This window comes from Nipponia nippon, unplaced genomic scaffold, assembly GCF_047370975.1.
Source record: "Nipponia nippon isolate SJK-2023a ecotype South Korea unplaced genomic scaffold, ASM4737097v1 scaffold_2, whole genome shotgun sequence".
NCBI lineage: Eukaryota > Metazoa > Chordata > Aves > Pelecaniformes > Threskiornithidae > Nipponia > Nipponia nippon.
This window is the reverse complement of record NW_028262336.1, coordinates 46,098,352-46,115,175: the sequence shown is the minus strand read 5'-3', so window position 1 is coordinate 46,115,175 and position 16,824 is coordinate 46,098,352. Positions and strand designations below refer to the sequence as shown.

At 44.0% G+C, this 16,824-nt stretch overlaps 1 protein-coding gene and 1 long non-coding RNA gene across 9 annotated transcripts in view; one reads left to right on the top strand and one right to left on the bottom strand.

Moving 5' to 3' along the window:
- Positions 1-3,921, bottom strand: part of RPS6KA3 (ribosomal protein S6 kinase A3) — a 77,638-nt gene extending 73,717 nt beyond the window's left edge. For 2 of the 7 annotated variants that reach the window (XM_087756051.1, XM_087756052.1), the window contains exon 1: positions 3,550-3,767. In XM_087756051.1, coding sequence (XP_087612177.1) covers positions 3,550-3,621 — 72 coding nt within the window. In that variant the 5' untranslated portion in view covers positions 3,622-3,767. Of the gene's footprint in view, positions 1-3,549 lie in introns of all 7 variants that reach the window. The other 5 variants (XM_087756054.1, XM_087756055.1, XM_087756056.1 and 2 more) reach the window with 4 other exon arrangements.
- Positions 3,904-8,653, top strand: LOC148055771 (uncharacterized). Of its 2 annotated transcripts, XR_015704457.1 has the most exons (3): positions 3,904-4,124; positions 6,002-6,147; positions 8,286-8,653. It is a non-coding gene; the product is annotated as an uncharacterized LOC148055771 (long non-coding RNA). The 2 variants fall into 2 exon arrangements; XR_015704458.1 differs by lacking the exon at positions 6,002-6,147.
- Positions 8,654-16,824: the final 8,171 nt, after the last annotated feature.

Here is a 16,824-nt window from a genome sequence, read left to right as displayed (position 1 = left end):
TACAGGTGGCAAGACACCTGATAAATTTCAGATTCCACGCCAGAAGTATACATTGACATTGAGAATGTCACATTAACATCAGAATGGAATTACAAAGCAAAAATTACATTATACTAGATTCTTTAAAGCATCAGCATGACCATTAAATGCTAGCACCCCTTGTCTCATGCAAGGTTCAAATAATTCTGGATAAAGAAGATAAAACAAGGAATTCTCCGAAAGGGGATTTATACCATCTATTTAGACACCTAAATAGGTGATCATAAATCCCCTGTCAAGAGCAGTGGAAAAAACTGAACTTTCTCCACAGCCGGTTTAGAGCACCTAAATTAAAACTCCTAAAGATAGATGGCACAAATACTGCTGAGAAAGCCTAGCAAATGGTATCTCCTTATGATGGACAGCTCTTTCAATGTACTGGTGTCCAAAATTTGGGTGCCATACCTGTATTCATGCTCCTCCAGTAGACATTAATATGCACGGCTGGGTGTACAGATCAACGGATCAAGTTAGTTATTCAGGCATTCAAATACAAACTCAAATCATCGATACTTAATTTGCTTGAAAGCAGATGACTTGAAATAACAGGCACATTCTCACCATGAAAAACAAACTTATGCTTGTTATAAATCTGGAGTAGACCCTGAATCAATAAAAGACAGCATCATAAACAGGCTTTAAAGGTGTTGTGATTGAAAACATGAAACTTTAAAACCAAAACAAAACCATGAATTATACTATATACACTATTTTTAACATAATTTGTCTAATAACTGTATACATTGAAAAAGCTGTCAGAGATGCAATGTGGGTCACTGGCCTATTTGTACCTGTAGAAACAGAAGTCCTGCAACTGATCTCTGAAAACTATAAGTCCATATTTTATCTATAAAAAAAAGGTTTGCATTATTTCTTGAGAAGGATGATGTTCTACAGATCTGCTGTCCTGTACACCTAAGTTACAGCAGCTGTTGATGGTTAACTATACTGTCTCCTAAAGTAATGCTAGTTCAAGGTATTCTATTCCTCCTACTAAATTTGCTCACACATCACAGCAAATCACCTCTTTGGTGGTACCAGTATAAAACCAAATACAGGACTGCACTGGGAAACAAATAAAAAAATTAATACAATATAAAAACTCAGAGTTGTTAAGACAAGGAAAGTGTCTGAGCCGAGTTTTGAAGCTCAGTAATTTGTAACTCCCTGTGGATAACAGTGTTACAAGAACTGTGTCAGCAAATCTGAGAGGTTAGTGGAAACTCTTTACCTCACTTACTATTACAGCTAAAGACATTATTACTATCAAACTATGACTGAAATCACAATGAGTTTCCAGGTGGATGTAAAAAAATATTTTTGCCCAAGGATACTCCTGCAGGATAGGGTCTGTAATTAGGATATTGCTATGCTACAGATAACTAACACAACTCATGCAAATTGAAAATGTAAGTTATGTATTTAGGTCATTTGTTTATGTATTTGACTTAAACTTCTCTATTTTCACTAAAACATCTTTTCTTAAAGACTCATTTCAAGTAATCTTAGTAATTTCATTTCTAAGTCTACCTTTTGTTTCCTTTTGTGGGTCATCTGAGAAGCTTTTACAGGTGCAGTCTGGTCTTTTCAAGAACTGAGTGTTTATTCTAGACTAAGGCCTTAGAGTGCACACAGGTCAGTTCATTGCTGTTTCATGTTTTGTTAGTGGTCCTAGAAAATTTTTTGGTGATAAACTGCTGCAGACTCGTGTCAATGTACGTGTTTAACTATTTTTTTAGGAAGAGGTGAAACAGACTTGTTTTGAGAAGTTTATGACAGCAGTTTAAAAACAAATCATGTCTGAAACACACTAAAACAAGCAACAAAATATAATTAATCATGCACATACACACATTTCAAATAACGTAATCTATTTTGCTACCTTTCCAGCATATATACCATTATTGAAGTTACATAGACTACACACAGTGAGCATGGAAGACTAAAGTAACAGTTAAGATCTCTTCTCTAAATCATTAGTCTAAGTGGTCTTGCAGAAACATCTCCCCTACCACCTTCTCCCCCACCCCCAAGCATCACACTACTATTGTAGTTACTTCCCACTAAAAAAAAGAAAAATAAATCATCTAAGAGCACCACTTCAGAGGTCAGTGAATAACTGGCAAGGATATAAAAGTAACTACAGTAACTGGCAAGAATTTAAAAGACAGCTCTGCCTGTCAGATCAGAACTGCAGATTCTTCTGACCCCCCGAGATGCAGTCACTTTAAGCAGAAGGAAGACAAGACAAACATCAAAAGGACAAATACTTCTGATACTACAGAAAGTTTGCATTGGCCTCTCTCTCTTTGCTCCGCTCACGAAGGACTAAGTCCTAACCTTGCGACTAATTGTTGTGAGCTGGCCTGAGGCCACACCGTTCGAGATCAGCATCACTTGAAGCAGCCTGGCTGCGTATCAGCTGGAGCAGATTCAGGTAGAAGCTGCGCTGTCAGAGGAAGCTATTTCTTTTCAGATGGGAGTCTGGTCGCAAACTAGCACATGCACTGTGGGCTACTAGGGAATCACGGAGCAAGCACAACTGTGTAGGTGTAGTGTTTATATACGTCCAAACCGACACAGTAGTACACTGTAGGAAAAAATGAAAATAACTGAAGGCATCTATGACCTCGGATGCAAGTGAACCTAATTTCCAGCCGCTCTCGTTATCTCCGCCTAGGAAAGCTGACACGCGTCCTGCCTAACAAGGACGGGAGCACAACACCAACTCCCCGCTACCAACAGCAGGAAACCACACTGCGCTGCATCTCAGGGATGTTCCCATAAACGGCGCCAAGCACAAAGCTTCACCCATGCGAAACGTCCCTGCGGTTTCCCAAACGCTTGCGAAACTGCAGAGACAGCCCCATCCTGCTTAGATAAGGGGGCAGCGGCACCCGGGCGGGGACGGCACCCGGCCGCCCCAATGGGAGCAGCGGCAAGGCGAGGGCACCGGGCAAGGTGAGGGCAGGCCCCGGCCCTCCTGTCCCCCCCCTCCCCAACCCGGGCCGCAGTGGCAGAGGCGGCGGGGCCGCCCCGGGCAGGGAAACTCGCCGCAACAGTAACCAGACACCGCGCTGGAACAAAAGCGCCCGAGTCGGCCGCCGCAGAAGCAGGTTACTCCCTCCCGTGGAAGGGGGCGGAAGGGGAGGGAGCGAGCCGGGAGCAGCCCGGTCCCGTGAAACACGCCCCGAGCCCCGGCGCGGGGGAGTCCCGGCCGGTCCCGGCCGTGAGTCAGTGCCCCGGAGAGGAAGCGGCGCGCAGGGGCCGGCCGGGCGGCAGGCGCCAACGCTCGCCGCCCGCCGCCCCGCAGCGCCCCGGCCCCCCGCGCCGGGCCGCTCCCCCCGGCCCCCTCCCGGCCCCCCGCCCGCAGGGGCGGCGCTGCCCGCCCCGAGCGCCCGCGAGGGGAAACTCTGCCCGTCCCTTCAGCAGCGGCGGCGGCGGCGGGAGCCCAGGTCCCGTCCCCTCCTCACAACTTTCCCCACAACGCCCCCCCCTCCCGCCCCGTACCTCGGTGCTGCTCTCGGCTGTGCTCTCCACAGCCATCTTCTGCCAAGGGTCCGCCAGCTGCGCCAGGGGCATCTTCCCCGCCCGGCTCCCGCAGCCTCCGCGCTCCTCTTTCCCGCACCCCGACGGCGGCGGCGGCGGCGAGGCAGGCAACGAGCCCCCCGGAGGGCGCAGGACACCCCAGCTAGCTCTAGCGGCGGCTCCTGCGGCGACTGCTGCCCGCTGCCGCCGTCCGTCGGTCGGTCCGTCCGTCCGTCCGTCCCTCCTCCCGCCCCCTCCCCGCTGCCAGGCGGGGCCGCGCTTCCGCCCTCCCCCCGGCCCGCCGCTCGGGCCCGGCTTCCGCTCACAACATGGCGCCCGGGCCGTACCTGCCTGGCCAACGGCGCCTGCGCGCGCCACCGCCGGGCGGGTCCAGCGCCGCCCCGGCCCTCGCCGCCCGCAGGTACCGGGCCGGGCCGCGGGGGATGGGGGCAGCGAGGTGTGCCCGGGTCAGCGGGAGGCGGCGGCCGCGCACGGCGGAGCGGAGCCGAGCGTAGCCGCGGGCGAGAGGCTGGAGCGCGGCGCTGCGGGAGGCCCGGGTCAGTCGCGGGCACGGCCGTGCCGCCGCCCCTGGCCGGCGGGCGGGGGAAGCGCTCGGTGACCGCGGGCGGCCGGACCGGGGCTCCCGGGGGCGAGGCCGGTCCGTACTTCGCCCCTATCCGGCCTGGGTCGGTTTTGCCCGGCGTTGCGGCGGGCAGGCCCGCGGGGCTGAAGGGCGGCAGCGGCCGAGGCGCGGTTCTTTGTACGAAGCGGCCGTGTGGGGTTTCACCCTCAGCGCGGCTGCAGCTGCGAGGTTCCGTCAGGCCAGCGCCGGCGGACGGGGCTGCGAGAAACGCGCTGGGGAGCGGCCAGGCCCCGGGGCTGCCGCTGCTCGGGCAGAGGAGCTGGGGGGAGCGGGAGAGACGGAAAGTTTGTCTGCACAAGCAGAAGAGCGGATGGAGAAGCTGGGAGGCGAGTGAGGAAGACATAGTGTTGTGCAGAATGTCATTAGGCAAAGAGGGAAAGGAATTAAGATGCAGGAATTTTGTTTTTATAGCAAGAGCATTTACGTAGTGGTTGGACTGCATGAGTAAGAGTTGCCTCAAAGCAGGAAAGTCATACTTCTGCAGGCCACAAGACATGAAGATAAAGCTGTCAAAAAAACCCATAGGTTCTGAACACAGCCCTTATTTTACTTTTTATCCTCAGCTGTTAGCTGGTGCACAAACAACTGACTTAAATGTGTACTGAGATCCACGAATGCGTACGGTCTTACATGGTTCTGTTAAAATGTTAAGCACTGTAATAAACACCCATCCTTTTGTAACGTCAGATGGCTTGGCTGGTGCAGAAGAATCCTTGAAACATTAGACCGGCAACAGAAGATGGGTACTGGTGTCAGACACCTTGCTGTCAAAGCCAAATTTTTCAGAACTGTGTTTGAGAAGGCCACTTCATTTTCAACAGCCCCCACTGTCCCAAAGCATTTCTAGATTTGACAGGTCATGCACTTTGTTCCATGCTTGATAAAAGTTAACATCCTTTAAATATTTGGAGTTTTTTTGGGGGTGGGAGGAATGGCAAGCGTGCTAGTAATTAAAAATGTGTGTGTGCGTGCGTGCGTGCACGCACACACACACTACTGTGATGAACACAGGCTACTTCTGTTTCTGCTTGGTAGCATTTTTGATCCCACTTTATATTCACGTAAGCATAAATACCTATCTACAAAGAGGTACAAAGGAGTGGATAGTCAGTTGCTCATAATGAATCAGACTTCAGCTGGTGCTACAGAGACTTCCATATCTGGAGTAAAAGGTCATAGTGGAATGATCACTTGAAGCCATCACCACTGCCAGGAGAAGCAGCTGTGCTTTCCCCTTGCTCACTGCTGTTCAGTCTGGCCCTTGCATCAGCCTCTCTTTTGAAGTGGTGCAATTGCTTCTGCTGCCACGTGGTGAGTTAGACTGGGGAACAGATCTACGTCAAAACTAACCCTACCCTTTTTGCCTTCTCTTATCCTCAAAAAACCCCTCACCAACCAACCCTATCAAAGTTTGAGTTAAAGGTTGAAGAGAGGTCGGGGCTTCTTCCTTCAAAAATGGGCAATTTGCAAAACTCTGCCCAGTTATTGGTATGAAATTTAGAACAAGGCAGTAGAAAAGAGATAATTCAGTAGTGCTTGGCAGCCTTTATGCTTAATAGTTGATAGGAAGGAATAATTTTTTTGTAGTCTGATCAGCACCAGGTCACTTCAGTCTCAAAGTGACTGCTGGAATGTTGAATAGAACACTCATATTCACAGCAGTTGTACTTCATGTGTTTGACACGCAAATCAGGACTTCTTTTAAAAATCCTTGAGTTCATGTGAAAATCCATGATGAAAAAAATGTTTCCTTCCATCACCCTGGAAACATCAGTTTCTATTTCCTCACAGGGATAATTTGCTTTACATTATCAAAGCTCATGCATTTGTACCTGCATCAACTATACAGTCAGGTACATACAACTGAGACGTGCCATTAGGGAGAAGAACCTGAGCAGCTGAAAGGTGACAGCCACAACCGGAAAAAAACCCTAAACGTAAGCCTGCATTTAACATAGTTCAAGCAATCCCTCTTTACATGATAAGACTTCCTTCCTCTACATAAAAAATTCCATGATCTCCCCTTTTCCTTTCATATTTGTCTAGTCCTTCCCTGCCATAGGTACCTATTCCAAATGACTTGTTTGAATTAAAAACTCTTTTTAGAAGGAGAGTGGGTGTCACTAAATTTTAGTATCTCTAAATTTTGTACGTTGGTCATCTTTCGTCCTTCCCTGTATGCGTCCTACAAATCCAGGAAGAACAAGGGCAAAGATCTTATGCACTAGCATATAAGAGGGCTGCAAACAATAGAAATCTGACCTTTTCTCAGGCACTGAAGTACGGAGGGTAGGCAGAAGTATGCCGTTTCATTGTTCAGGGGTTTGAGTATTATCACACCACACATTTAAATTTTATAAAGATGAAAGCTGCATCAGGATTTTAATCGGAGCTACTATGCAAGAACAGACTTCAGGGCAAGAAAATCATCTGGAAATTGTCTCTATGGGGAAGAGAAACATACCAGTTAATTTCTGGGAGATGCGGGGGATTCTGACTTTCAGATCCTGCTAAGCTTAGAGTTGGGTCTTCCTCCCAGTGAGAGGTAAGACACTGAAGATATTTTGCCTCAAGACAGCAGCTCCTATTTTTCATTCCTTTTGTCTCAGGCCAAAGCAAGATCATGCTTTCACCTGTGGCAGCAGACCTTTAGTCACCACTAATAACTGTTTGTCACCAGACTCGGTTGTGGGGGTTGATTTCACCTTTGCGTAAGTGGTTGCAATCGTATTGCATCCACACAGATATTTTACATGCATTGCACTGGAAAATTTGATCACGTTCATTAGGAAAAGGGTAGCATATGGCACTGAAATGACAGTGCTGTATAAAATCCTGTTAACCTGTCATCATGTGAATTAGGTGGGCTTCACGAGCTGCACCATTTTTTGATCTCACTTCTAACAAATCTCACTAAAATGTCACCCTATTGAAAGGGAAACATCAGCTTAATAGGACTTACCTGTCTTTCCCCCCAGAAAGCATCTTGATGTGTGAGTAGCAGAAATAGGGGAAGCTTGCTTATGGTCGGTGGTATCTAATGCTTTGCCTAGCTTTGAAGTAGTACCCACTTACTCTTTGCAGTTAAGGCAGAATTCATGGCAGAGTTACTAAATCACCATAGTTGTACCCCAAAAATACTAAGTATAAGACAAGATTAGTTTGCTAATATTACTATCAGAATAATATTTGGGAGCTTGAACTTGCATTTTTAAAGTACAAATAAAAGGGGAGAAAAAACAAAGCAAACTATTTATGGCAACAAAAATACAATCCAACACTTGTCTAGAAGGTGTAGTGTATTAGCTGTGAATTATAATACAGTATCTTCTGGATTAAAATGAACAGAATATGGAAGAGTAAATGCATTCCAAAAGTGTGAAATTCAGTTTCAAGTATTACAACCATAGTATTGAGGTATATAATTTGAATTTAATGCATAAGAAAATGTACAAAAGTTACTGTCCAACTTTATGTGGGAAAAACCTCCAAGGGATTAAAAAAACCCCAGTACAATGTGTTTGTATAGCTACTAGATACAGAGAGTCTCTTACTCTCCAGACACCTGGATTCAATTCCTAGCAGATCACAAAGGACAATTGTGTAATTTAGTAAGTCACTTAATATAGATGAGATTCAACTAAGGAGACTTAGTCTTTCTTAATGATGTTTTCAAAAGTGTGAAGAGGCCTTGATTGGAGAAGTGTAAATACATCCTGACAAAATAGACTAAGGAAGCCTTAGTGCTAATTAGAACTGGTTGCTCTGTGCTTTAGTTGCAAATATAAAGAACATCTCCTTAACCTCATTGGGATATTGAAAGGATGGTTTCACTGGTGTTTGGAAAGCTGACAAAGACCAGGGGGAGAGAGAGACAAAGTGCTGCAAGAATTTTCCAGCTGGTGTGAGCTGTCACAGCAGAGACACAAGAAGGATTGGCTATATGAACCAGGGTTAGAGAGACTTAAAATCAATAATTAAAAAGGGAAGAACTGAAATGAATGTCTTATCATGTATTAAGACTTAACCTGACCTTTCAAATGACATCTGCTGAAGGGTGCTTTTACCATTACAGGCCCCTGGATGATGGAATCGTACAGGAATGCAAACATTTCCTACAATTTCCTCTGGCAGGCTTTTCTTTGAAGTTCTGATCCTGCAAGTGTAGTAGAAGATGCGATAATGACAATAAGAATACTTCTGAATCCTACATATATTAGAGATATGGCATCTGACTTGCCGCTTAAAACTCTAGCTTTTCTGGATGTATGTATGTTTACATAAAATTGCCCTGAAAGGGTAAAGCATAATGGATCAGGCTCGATGGTATTACTGTTCTGAGTTTTATCTGTGGTCACTGTACTAGCAGGAAATATTGTGCCTGTGGTTTCTACATCCTGAGTGGAAATCTGGAATTCAATAAAATATGGTCTCATTACAGCATACCTGTCTCCAACATATGTTCTCATTTTAGTGTTCCTGTACATACAGATAGCTCAGATTTATCTTCTGAATGACAAAACTTATCCTGTTCACCGCAGAGTATGAGAAATGTTTTGCTGAGCTTTGAAATCTTAAGTGGAAACCTGCTATCAAATACCGAATACAAGTTGTCACCCCATTACAGTGGAACATTGAGAAGCAGATCAGAATTTCAGATTGTGGTATTTTGAGACAAAAAGGAAACAGCAGAGTATGAACAAGGATCAGTCTCTGAGGGTCAGGGTTCTCCGGGGTTAAATGTGACAAAAACTAGCTGTTCACAAAAAAGAAAAAAAAAGATACAAAGGTGATAGAGGTAGAATATGATATTATATTATACAAGAGAGTATAGCAATAACAAACTTGTCAGCTTCACTAGTCACTGCTATAAAACACACCAGGCTTAGAGGAGACCACAGCATTATATGTACCCTACCTGTCTCCTCCCCCAGACCTAGGAGTTTAAGGGTCACATACCTTTCTATTATTGTTATCAAATTAGGTCTGATTTAAAGAGTCCACTGACAAGCAGAGCCCAGTTTATCTTGCATTTTTGGGATCTAGCCTTACTACCTCAATTTCCTGATATTATGCTCTCCCAATCAAATAGTTTTAATGTCCTCCCCCATCCCTTGATCTCTTCAACAGCTACCCACCAAATCATCTACTTCAACAATCTTACTCTTCACTGTCTTTTATAGATTATCGAGTGTCTCTTAGCCAAGAATCCCTTTTAAATCTAGAAAGCTTTACTTTCTCTTTCCTGACCCTTAATTACACTCAACGGGTTTCTCCTGACTGAGCTAACAGCTGTCCTTTATCCTGCTTGACGACACCTGATCCTCATTCCCCGCAGTCTGCTGATCTTTTTTGAAATACCTGCTGTTGAAGTGATCAGACCTAAAAATATAGTTTGCTACCTCTACTGCTTTGAAAGATGCATGTGTTCTCTCAAGACAGTTCACTTGCTCTTCTACCAGCACCTCACATTTGTGCCTTGCCTTTTCCCCGGTAGAGAACCAAGCAGTGCTATTCAGAGGGGGGCCCAGGTTTCTGACCATGCCCATAAATGTTTTCCAGTGATCAATAAAACTTGTTGCATCATCAAATGTATATCACAAGGGATCAGAATTGTGCATGTTGTACTACAGGCTGTATGTAGTATTTTCCCCATCTCCGTATATGATGTCTGCTGTTCCAGTGAGGAATTCCTGCCACGAGCCCTGGCCGCCTCATAATTCAGGTATGTGACGGATTCGCACTCCCATGTGTTGTTGATATGTGACTTCTGTGAAAAAGGAACTTCACTGATGGTTGACTTACCCTGAAGTGTTTCTTCACCACCCAGTATGAGTGGGGGGCTGGCAAACTCCCAAGCATACTGGCACCCTTCCTTGTGTCCCATGGGTGATTTACCGGTGAAAAGGTGCCTACTTTGAATATGGATATTTTAGATCCCCAGCAATCACTCCAGGACTATGCGATGACACAGTTCCACAGTTTCCATCACCCAAAGTCAGTGCTTACTGAAGGCAGGCATGAACACGATGGAAGGCGGCTAATTATCTGGAAGGAGGGAAGAGAAACGTGTTAGCTGAAACAACCCCTCATGGGTACCACACTCTGTCCCTGCTGTGTTCACCTACTTTGTCCTATTTGATGGAGCACCCTCAGGGCCTTGCTCCAGAGTCACAACCTTGCCAAAAGGAATGGCAAGATGAGGAGGCAGCAACATTTATCCAGTATTGCAGAGCAGCTGAAGGCTGTGTTAAGACATGGTCCCTTATTTAGAGCTTTGGTGTTGCGAAAAGGTATGTGTGCGACAGGTGAGTCAGAAACTGTAAAGTCTGTGCTGTCTGAGCTGTAAAAGGTTCTGGGCTATGGTGTGCTTAAGCTAAGAAGTGGTACGGACTTGACTTACTGCTAGATCAGGCAAGATACTATAGGTGGAGGAGGGGAGGTTGTGGAAGGTTTTTGGCTTGTTGGTCATTCTCCAGTAAGTGAAAAGGAAGGTAATGTAAGATGTAGGAGGAAACGGAAAGGGGAGGCTGAGAATAGGAGATGGCTCTTTAAACAGCGAAGAGGAAAAAGAGCAAAAGAATTCTAAAGAGCATATAAGGAGCAGTTGTGTCTTGGAAATGAATAGCCAGTTAATCCTGTATAAGAATTTTTGTGTCACTATTTAGTGAATCACAGGAAATTGGAAAGGCTGATGTGTTAACAGTGATAAGCCATAGAGATGCTCTAAGCAATTGTAGAAATCTGCCAATATTTTCTTTTGTAGAGTCACTTGATACAAGATTAATGAAACAAACAACCATTCAGTGTCTTATTCAATCCATTACAACCAGATAAAATTTCCAATGGCTTCAGCTAAATGTTTGCACTAAGAAACAAATTCTCAGCTGATGAGTGGGCCTACAAGTTAATAGAGTCTTTGGTATTACATCACCACAGACAGCAGAAAGGATTAAACGAGTTGTCAGGATTATATTCCTCCTCTGCTGATTCACTTTCAGCAAAACTGAAACTTTGTCTGACTTCAAAGAAGCTATTTTAAAAAATCACAATTTTCAGGAAGGAATGACGTTATTTTGCCTGCTTCACCAGAATGAATGCTCCTCTGCTGAGCACAAACGAGCTGCTTGCCCTAGTTGAACAAAAGCTACGATGAGGGCTTTGATCAGTGTTGACAGTGTTCCTGCAGTATTTCAGTGTCTCATTCCTTTGTGCTTTCTAGAACCACTACTAATGACGTTGGTTAAGAGAGAGTGTAAATTGCAGTAAGATGGCCATCTCCAGAGAATGCTGAATCGGTCTGTTGCGAGGATTCTTTAATTATTAATTTCATTGCTACAGATTCTTTATTGGTTTAATAGTTTCTCAGGACAAAGAGATCCTTTATGAGCTCCTTAAAGCACCACTCATCTATATAACAAAATTTGTCCACTTTAGTCCACAGAAACCCCTTTTACATTAGTGACACATCGGTGTTCTTGTTTAAAGGGTTACATTCCACACTGGGTTTATTTTTCCTTGGAGACTAGCAGGAAATCTGTCACTAATTTCCTTCCAGCCAGCTCTGACTGCCTTCTCTCAGTCCTCTTAATCCTCTGTACATTTCTTCTTCTCCATTTTATCTTCTGAAGGCAGACCTGATTCTCTTAACTTTGTTCTTGTGTTTCTTTCAAGGTATTCTTCATCCGTCTCACACAGCTCCAAGCTGGCTCTTGGCCGAAGCAGCAGGTCGCCTGCTCTCCCTGCAATACATTGAGCAGATCTGAGGTGCTCACCCACCTCGTGTACATCTATTTCCTCACTTACCACACCTCTTTCCTGCCCAGTCATCTTTATTTTTACCTATTTCCACACTGCATGCGGTGTGTCCAAAACTTTGCTTTCCCTTTTCACACCTAAACCCTTTCTCTTAATAACTTCCCACTTGCCGTACAAGAAACCTCTCTAATCCTCCTTGTCAAGTCATCAGCTTCTCGTTAAATCGCGTACCTTCAGGACCTGCATATTTGCAGTTCAGCGCTTCCCGTCTCTTGCCGCTGCCAGGAGTCGCAGTCCCGTGGCTGCAACGTTCTCATCACCTCGCGTCACATCACTCACCGACAAAGCCAGGCTGCTCCCATCTCTCTTGACATTTCCGCACCTTCGCTTCTTTCTGCTTCTTACTCAGGTTCAGCTTCGTGGCTCAGGAGAACTCTGCCTGGGCTTATTTCACTTTTCTCATTTTATCCTTTACCTTGTTCATGGTTCTGTATCCTTCTGCGCCTTCTTTCCTACTGTTTCTCAGCCTCATGCATTTTTTATGTGACTTTGTGCTTCAGGCTTCTCACATAGAAAGCCCTGCTCTTCCCCAAATCCCCTCGAGTCTTCTTGTATCCACCTTAATAGTGTCTCTCAGCCACTGTCCCAGAAAGTGTATTTTTTCCAAGTTCGGAAACTCTTCAAAGTGCAGCTTTTGTACTGTCAAAAAGCAGAAGCTTTTCCACCTCCACTTCAAAAGTAAGGAGTGCACTTAAGAGAGAGATATTTTTGCAGCTGTAGAGCCACATTCTATACTGTCCTCTGGGGCTCACAGGCTGGGCATCTGAAGACTGATGGAGTCCATAATAGGTCACTTTTGAACATTTTGGCAAATGGTTTAAACTCTTCTCTGTTTTATTTAGGTGCAATTCTGAAGTATTTGGAGGACTTGTTCCCACTTAATACAAGGCTAAAATTGCTGTAAACCTTAGGTATTGGTGCTCCCTAAAGAAAGAAAGAAAAAAAAGTTTTATTCACTTACAAGCGTTTGAAAAATGCATATATGCTTTTAAGCACGGAATGACAATTGCAAAAAATACCTAATTTGAGGGAGTGGGTGCAAAGCAAATATATTAGGAGTAGGCATGAGAAAAAGTTAAGCTTCCCTTTTTCTCTTTGATGCTTCTCCTTTACCAGTGCTGTGGAGACTGAAAATAACTCCACTCAGTGATGTCATCACCATTAGAGGCACGCTGTCAGCTTAATTTGTTTTCTGACTTCAGCAGGGGAAATAGAATCTGACTGCTGACTCACTTGTTAGGTCTGAAGTAAAGTAGTTATGTTTATTTCATCTATTTGGCTATGAGTTCGGGGCTTTTCCACCCACTTTGTAGCAAGTACAGGTACTCCTATTCATGAAGAAAAAAGGAAATGAAGAGTCTGAAATAACTCTGCACTTTGTTATCATAGAGAAGATGTTGTCTAAAGCAGGAATATATAAGATTTTTGCAGAGTTGCCCTACTGAATAGTTTTCTCCTTTCACACTAGGCCACGGTGGTGGTTTAGTTGTTGGTTGTCTGGGATGGCTGAGTTGTTACCTTAACCCCAGCCTCAGCAGCTGATGCAGTACCAGTGGTGTCAGCAAGCGATGCTTTGGCTGCAGATCCATTGTTCAGTTGCTTTTATTTTTCTTTCTTGGCCTGCCCCCTAATGTCTCTGCAAGCTGAAGTGAAGAAGTCTTGTGGAAAATCAGTGTGCAAATGGACCTTCTTTTGTCCATTTCATTATCCTTTGTTTTCCATGTACCTGTGAGGCTGGGCAGAATTTTTCTTTCCTGCAAAGACTATTTTTGATGTCTACATGACATATTTTACACACATTTTGAAGGAAAAAAACGAAAATTGCAGTTTAGTTTGGACTGGCAAAGTAGCAGCAAATGGAGACTTTTCCTGGCAGCATACTTTTTTTGGCTCTCCTTCTTTATTTAAGTAGCTGGGGGGCCAGATCCTCTGCTGGCAGAAGATGAGAGTGTGTTGTGGTTTAATCCCAGACAGCAACTGAGCACCACACAGCCGCTCGCTCCCTCTCCCCCTCCCGGTGGGATGGGGGAGAGAATTGGAAGGGTAAAAGTGAGAAAACTCGTGGGTTGAGATAAGAGTAGTTTAATAATTGAAATAAATATAAATAAATAAATACTAATCATGGTAGTAGTAGTAAAAAGGAAAACAACAACAAAAGAACAAAACCCAGGAAAAACAAGCGATGCAACCACTCACCACTTGCCAACCAATGCCCAGCCCGTCCCCAAGCAGCAATCGCCGCTCCCCTGGCCAGCTCCCCCCAGTTTATATACTGAGCATGACGTCATATGGTACGGCATAGCCCTGTGGCCAGTCTGGGTCAGCTGTCCTGGCTGTGCCCCCTCCCAGCTCCTTGTGCACCAGGCAGAGCATGGGAAGCTGAAAAAGTCCTCAGCTAGTGTGAGCACTACTTAGCAACAACTAAAACATCAGTGTGCTGTCAACGTTATTCTCATAGTAAATCCAAAACACAGCACTATACCAGCTACTAGGAAGAAAAGTAACTCCATCCCAGCTGAAACCAGGACAGAGGGGCTCTAGCTTTTTTAACCACATTGCATCTTCTGGGGATTTAAAGCTTTGACTGCCACTGACTTGCCTAAGCAAAGTGGAATTGTGCCCATAATTGAAAGATAAGGCATATTTGAATGCAATGAATGGCTCTAAATATGTAGAGCAAGGACGAACACACACAAGAAATAATAATAAGAAAAAAGATACGGATTGTTTCAGTCATGTGGTTTTCCTCAGGATGTTTAACTAGCGTTGCCTTAGTTTCCATTTATTTTTCTGTAATTCTTAGAAGTTACTTAATATCAGATCTAATCTTATTTTCTTCCTTTACCTTGCTTGTTTTTAGTTCCTCCTTCTACAGTTTTGGTTGGGAGCTACTCCTTGCTGATTTTTTACCCTTTTGTTAGGATGCAGGAGGAAAACATGCTGCCATATTTCTAAATTCTCATGGGCTCAATAAATCATTTTTTTATTTGTCACACTTTTAATCCTGTGCATGCATTTTAATGACAGAACTGTGTATTTCTGCAGGAAAAATCAAGGGATTCTAGAAATTGATGCGACAACAACATTAACAATATTCTTTTATAACTCTTCCCCCTGGGATTAATTTCAATTGTAGAATGCATCTTCTTATAAACAAACTGTGAAAACTAATGGCAACATTTCATTTAAATAGGAGGTACATGGGAAGGTAATGTACTAGTATATTAAAACAATGAATACAATTCTTTTCCCATTGAAACCATAGGCATAATTCAAATAAATACCTACAGGAGCAAAACTCAATCTAACTTTTTAACTTTCATTTTATAATGGCAAAGTTCATCCATTGAGGATCGCTGCATGACATCCTTCAATTTAGGAGCTGTCAAAACAGCTTTCTGGTGTAACACCATGCATTTAAAAGATACTGTTTCTGTACCCAGCATCAGATGCTGGCTCTGTGGGCATTTTTAGGATGGTGTGGAGATGACTGTCATCCCAATGCTGCAGACCGTGGTAGTCTAATTTAATCCTGTTTTAGGAATACCCCTAGGTTCAGGATAGGATGAATGCAGGATGAAGAAAGTTTGCAATGACTAGCTTAGGTGTTTATGTGTCTGGCTTAAATGGACTATACCAATACACACAGTTTCTGTGAAAACATCCCAGTATTTCTTTTCCAGCCTGTAATGATTAATGAAGATTAATGAATACTTCCTTTTACTCATGGACTGGTAAAGGACTTTAACTTAGAGAACCAAAATTTCCATGCTTCAAGGGCTCTGTGACGTAAACAAGACTGGGAAGAGACTTCATCTTCCATCCCACAGTGGCATCTAAAAGGTTCATGCTCAGCCTTGCTTTTTAACTCTGCACACAGTTTGGTGAACTCTTCGCATAAACTGCTCTGCATCCTGTAAAATGGCTTATACTCCTGGCTCTCGAAAGGCAAAGACCATTGAAAGCTCATGAAAGTTTGCCTGACAAAGAACCAAATAAACTTTAAGTAGAAATGTCAGGATTTGGCCCAGAGAAAGCTCAAGTAAATCATTCTTCACTGTTACTAATGGCAGTCACTGAGCTTGGTAAACAAGCTGAAGGAGATTTCAGCCAAAGAAACAATACTGGAAAATAAAAAGTGATAGAAGTAATAAGTAGACAGCATTACAAGAATTAGGAACTCAGCCTTCCTTATGCATAGATGGTTTTTAAGTTGTTCAAAACGATAAGCGTTAATACTTTGTCAACCATAATTGTTCTATTTTGTATTTGGTGATGTTAAAAAAAGTGTAATAACTGGATTGAGTCTCATGCCTTCATAGGGATGTGTTCAAACTACCTGAATTTCTATATCTAAAGGCTCGAGGAGCATAAAGGACACCTAAGCCATTTCCATGTTTGATACTGTGTGCATTAGCTAAACATGCATACAAAATACAACAAAAGTGAAGAAACTATAGAAAGAAAATTCCTCTTGCCTTAGGCACTGTGTAATTTTGCGTTGCAAAACAGAGTAAAAGGCCTAAGTTTTCTAATGGGAATGTCTCGGATCAGGCCCAGAAATAAGCTATATATTTGTTTCATCCGTTGGTTCCTGGCACATCTACTGATTTGTCCTGCTGCTTCTCTCTCATGAGCTAACCATTTGTAGGAGCAATATTCAAAATAGTACCTGGGCAGCAGCTGACCTGCATGCTTTATACTTGTCAGCAAAGCAGAAGAAATATGATTTCCATAGAGCTCAAGAGCTCTTGATCCCCAGGTGTAAGGAATCAGGAAAGGAAGGCAAGAGAACA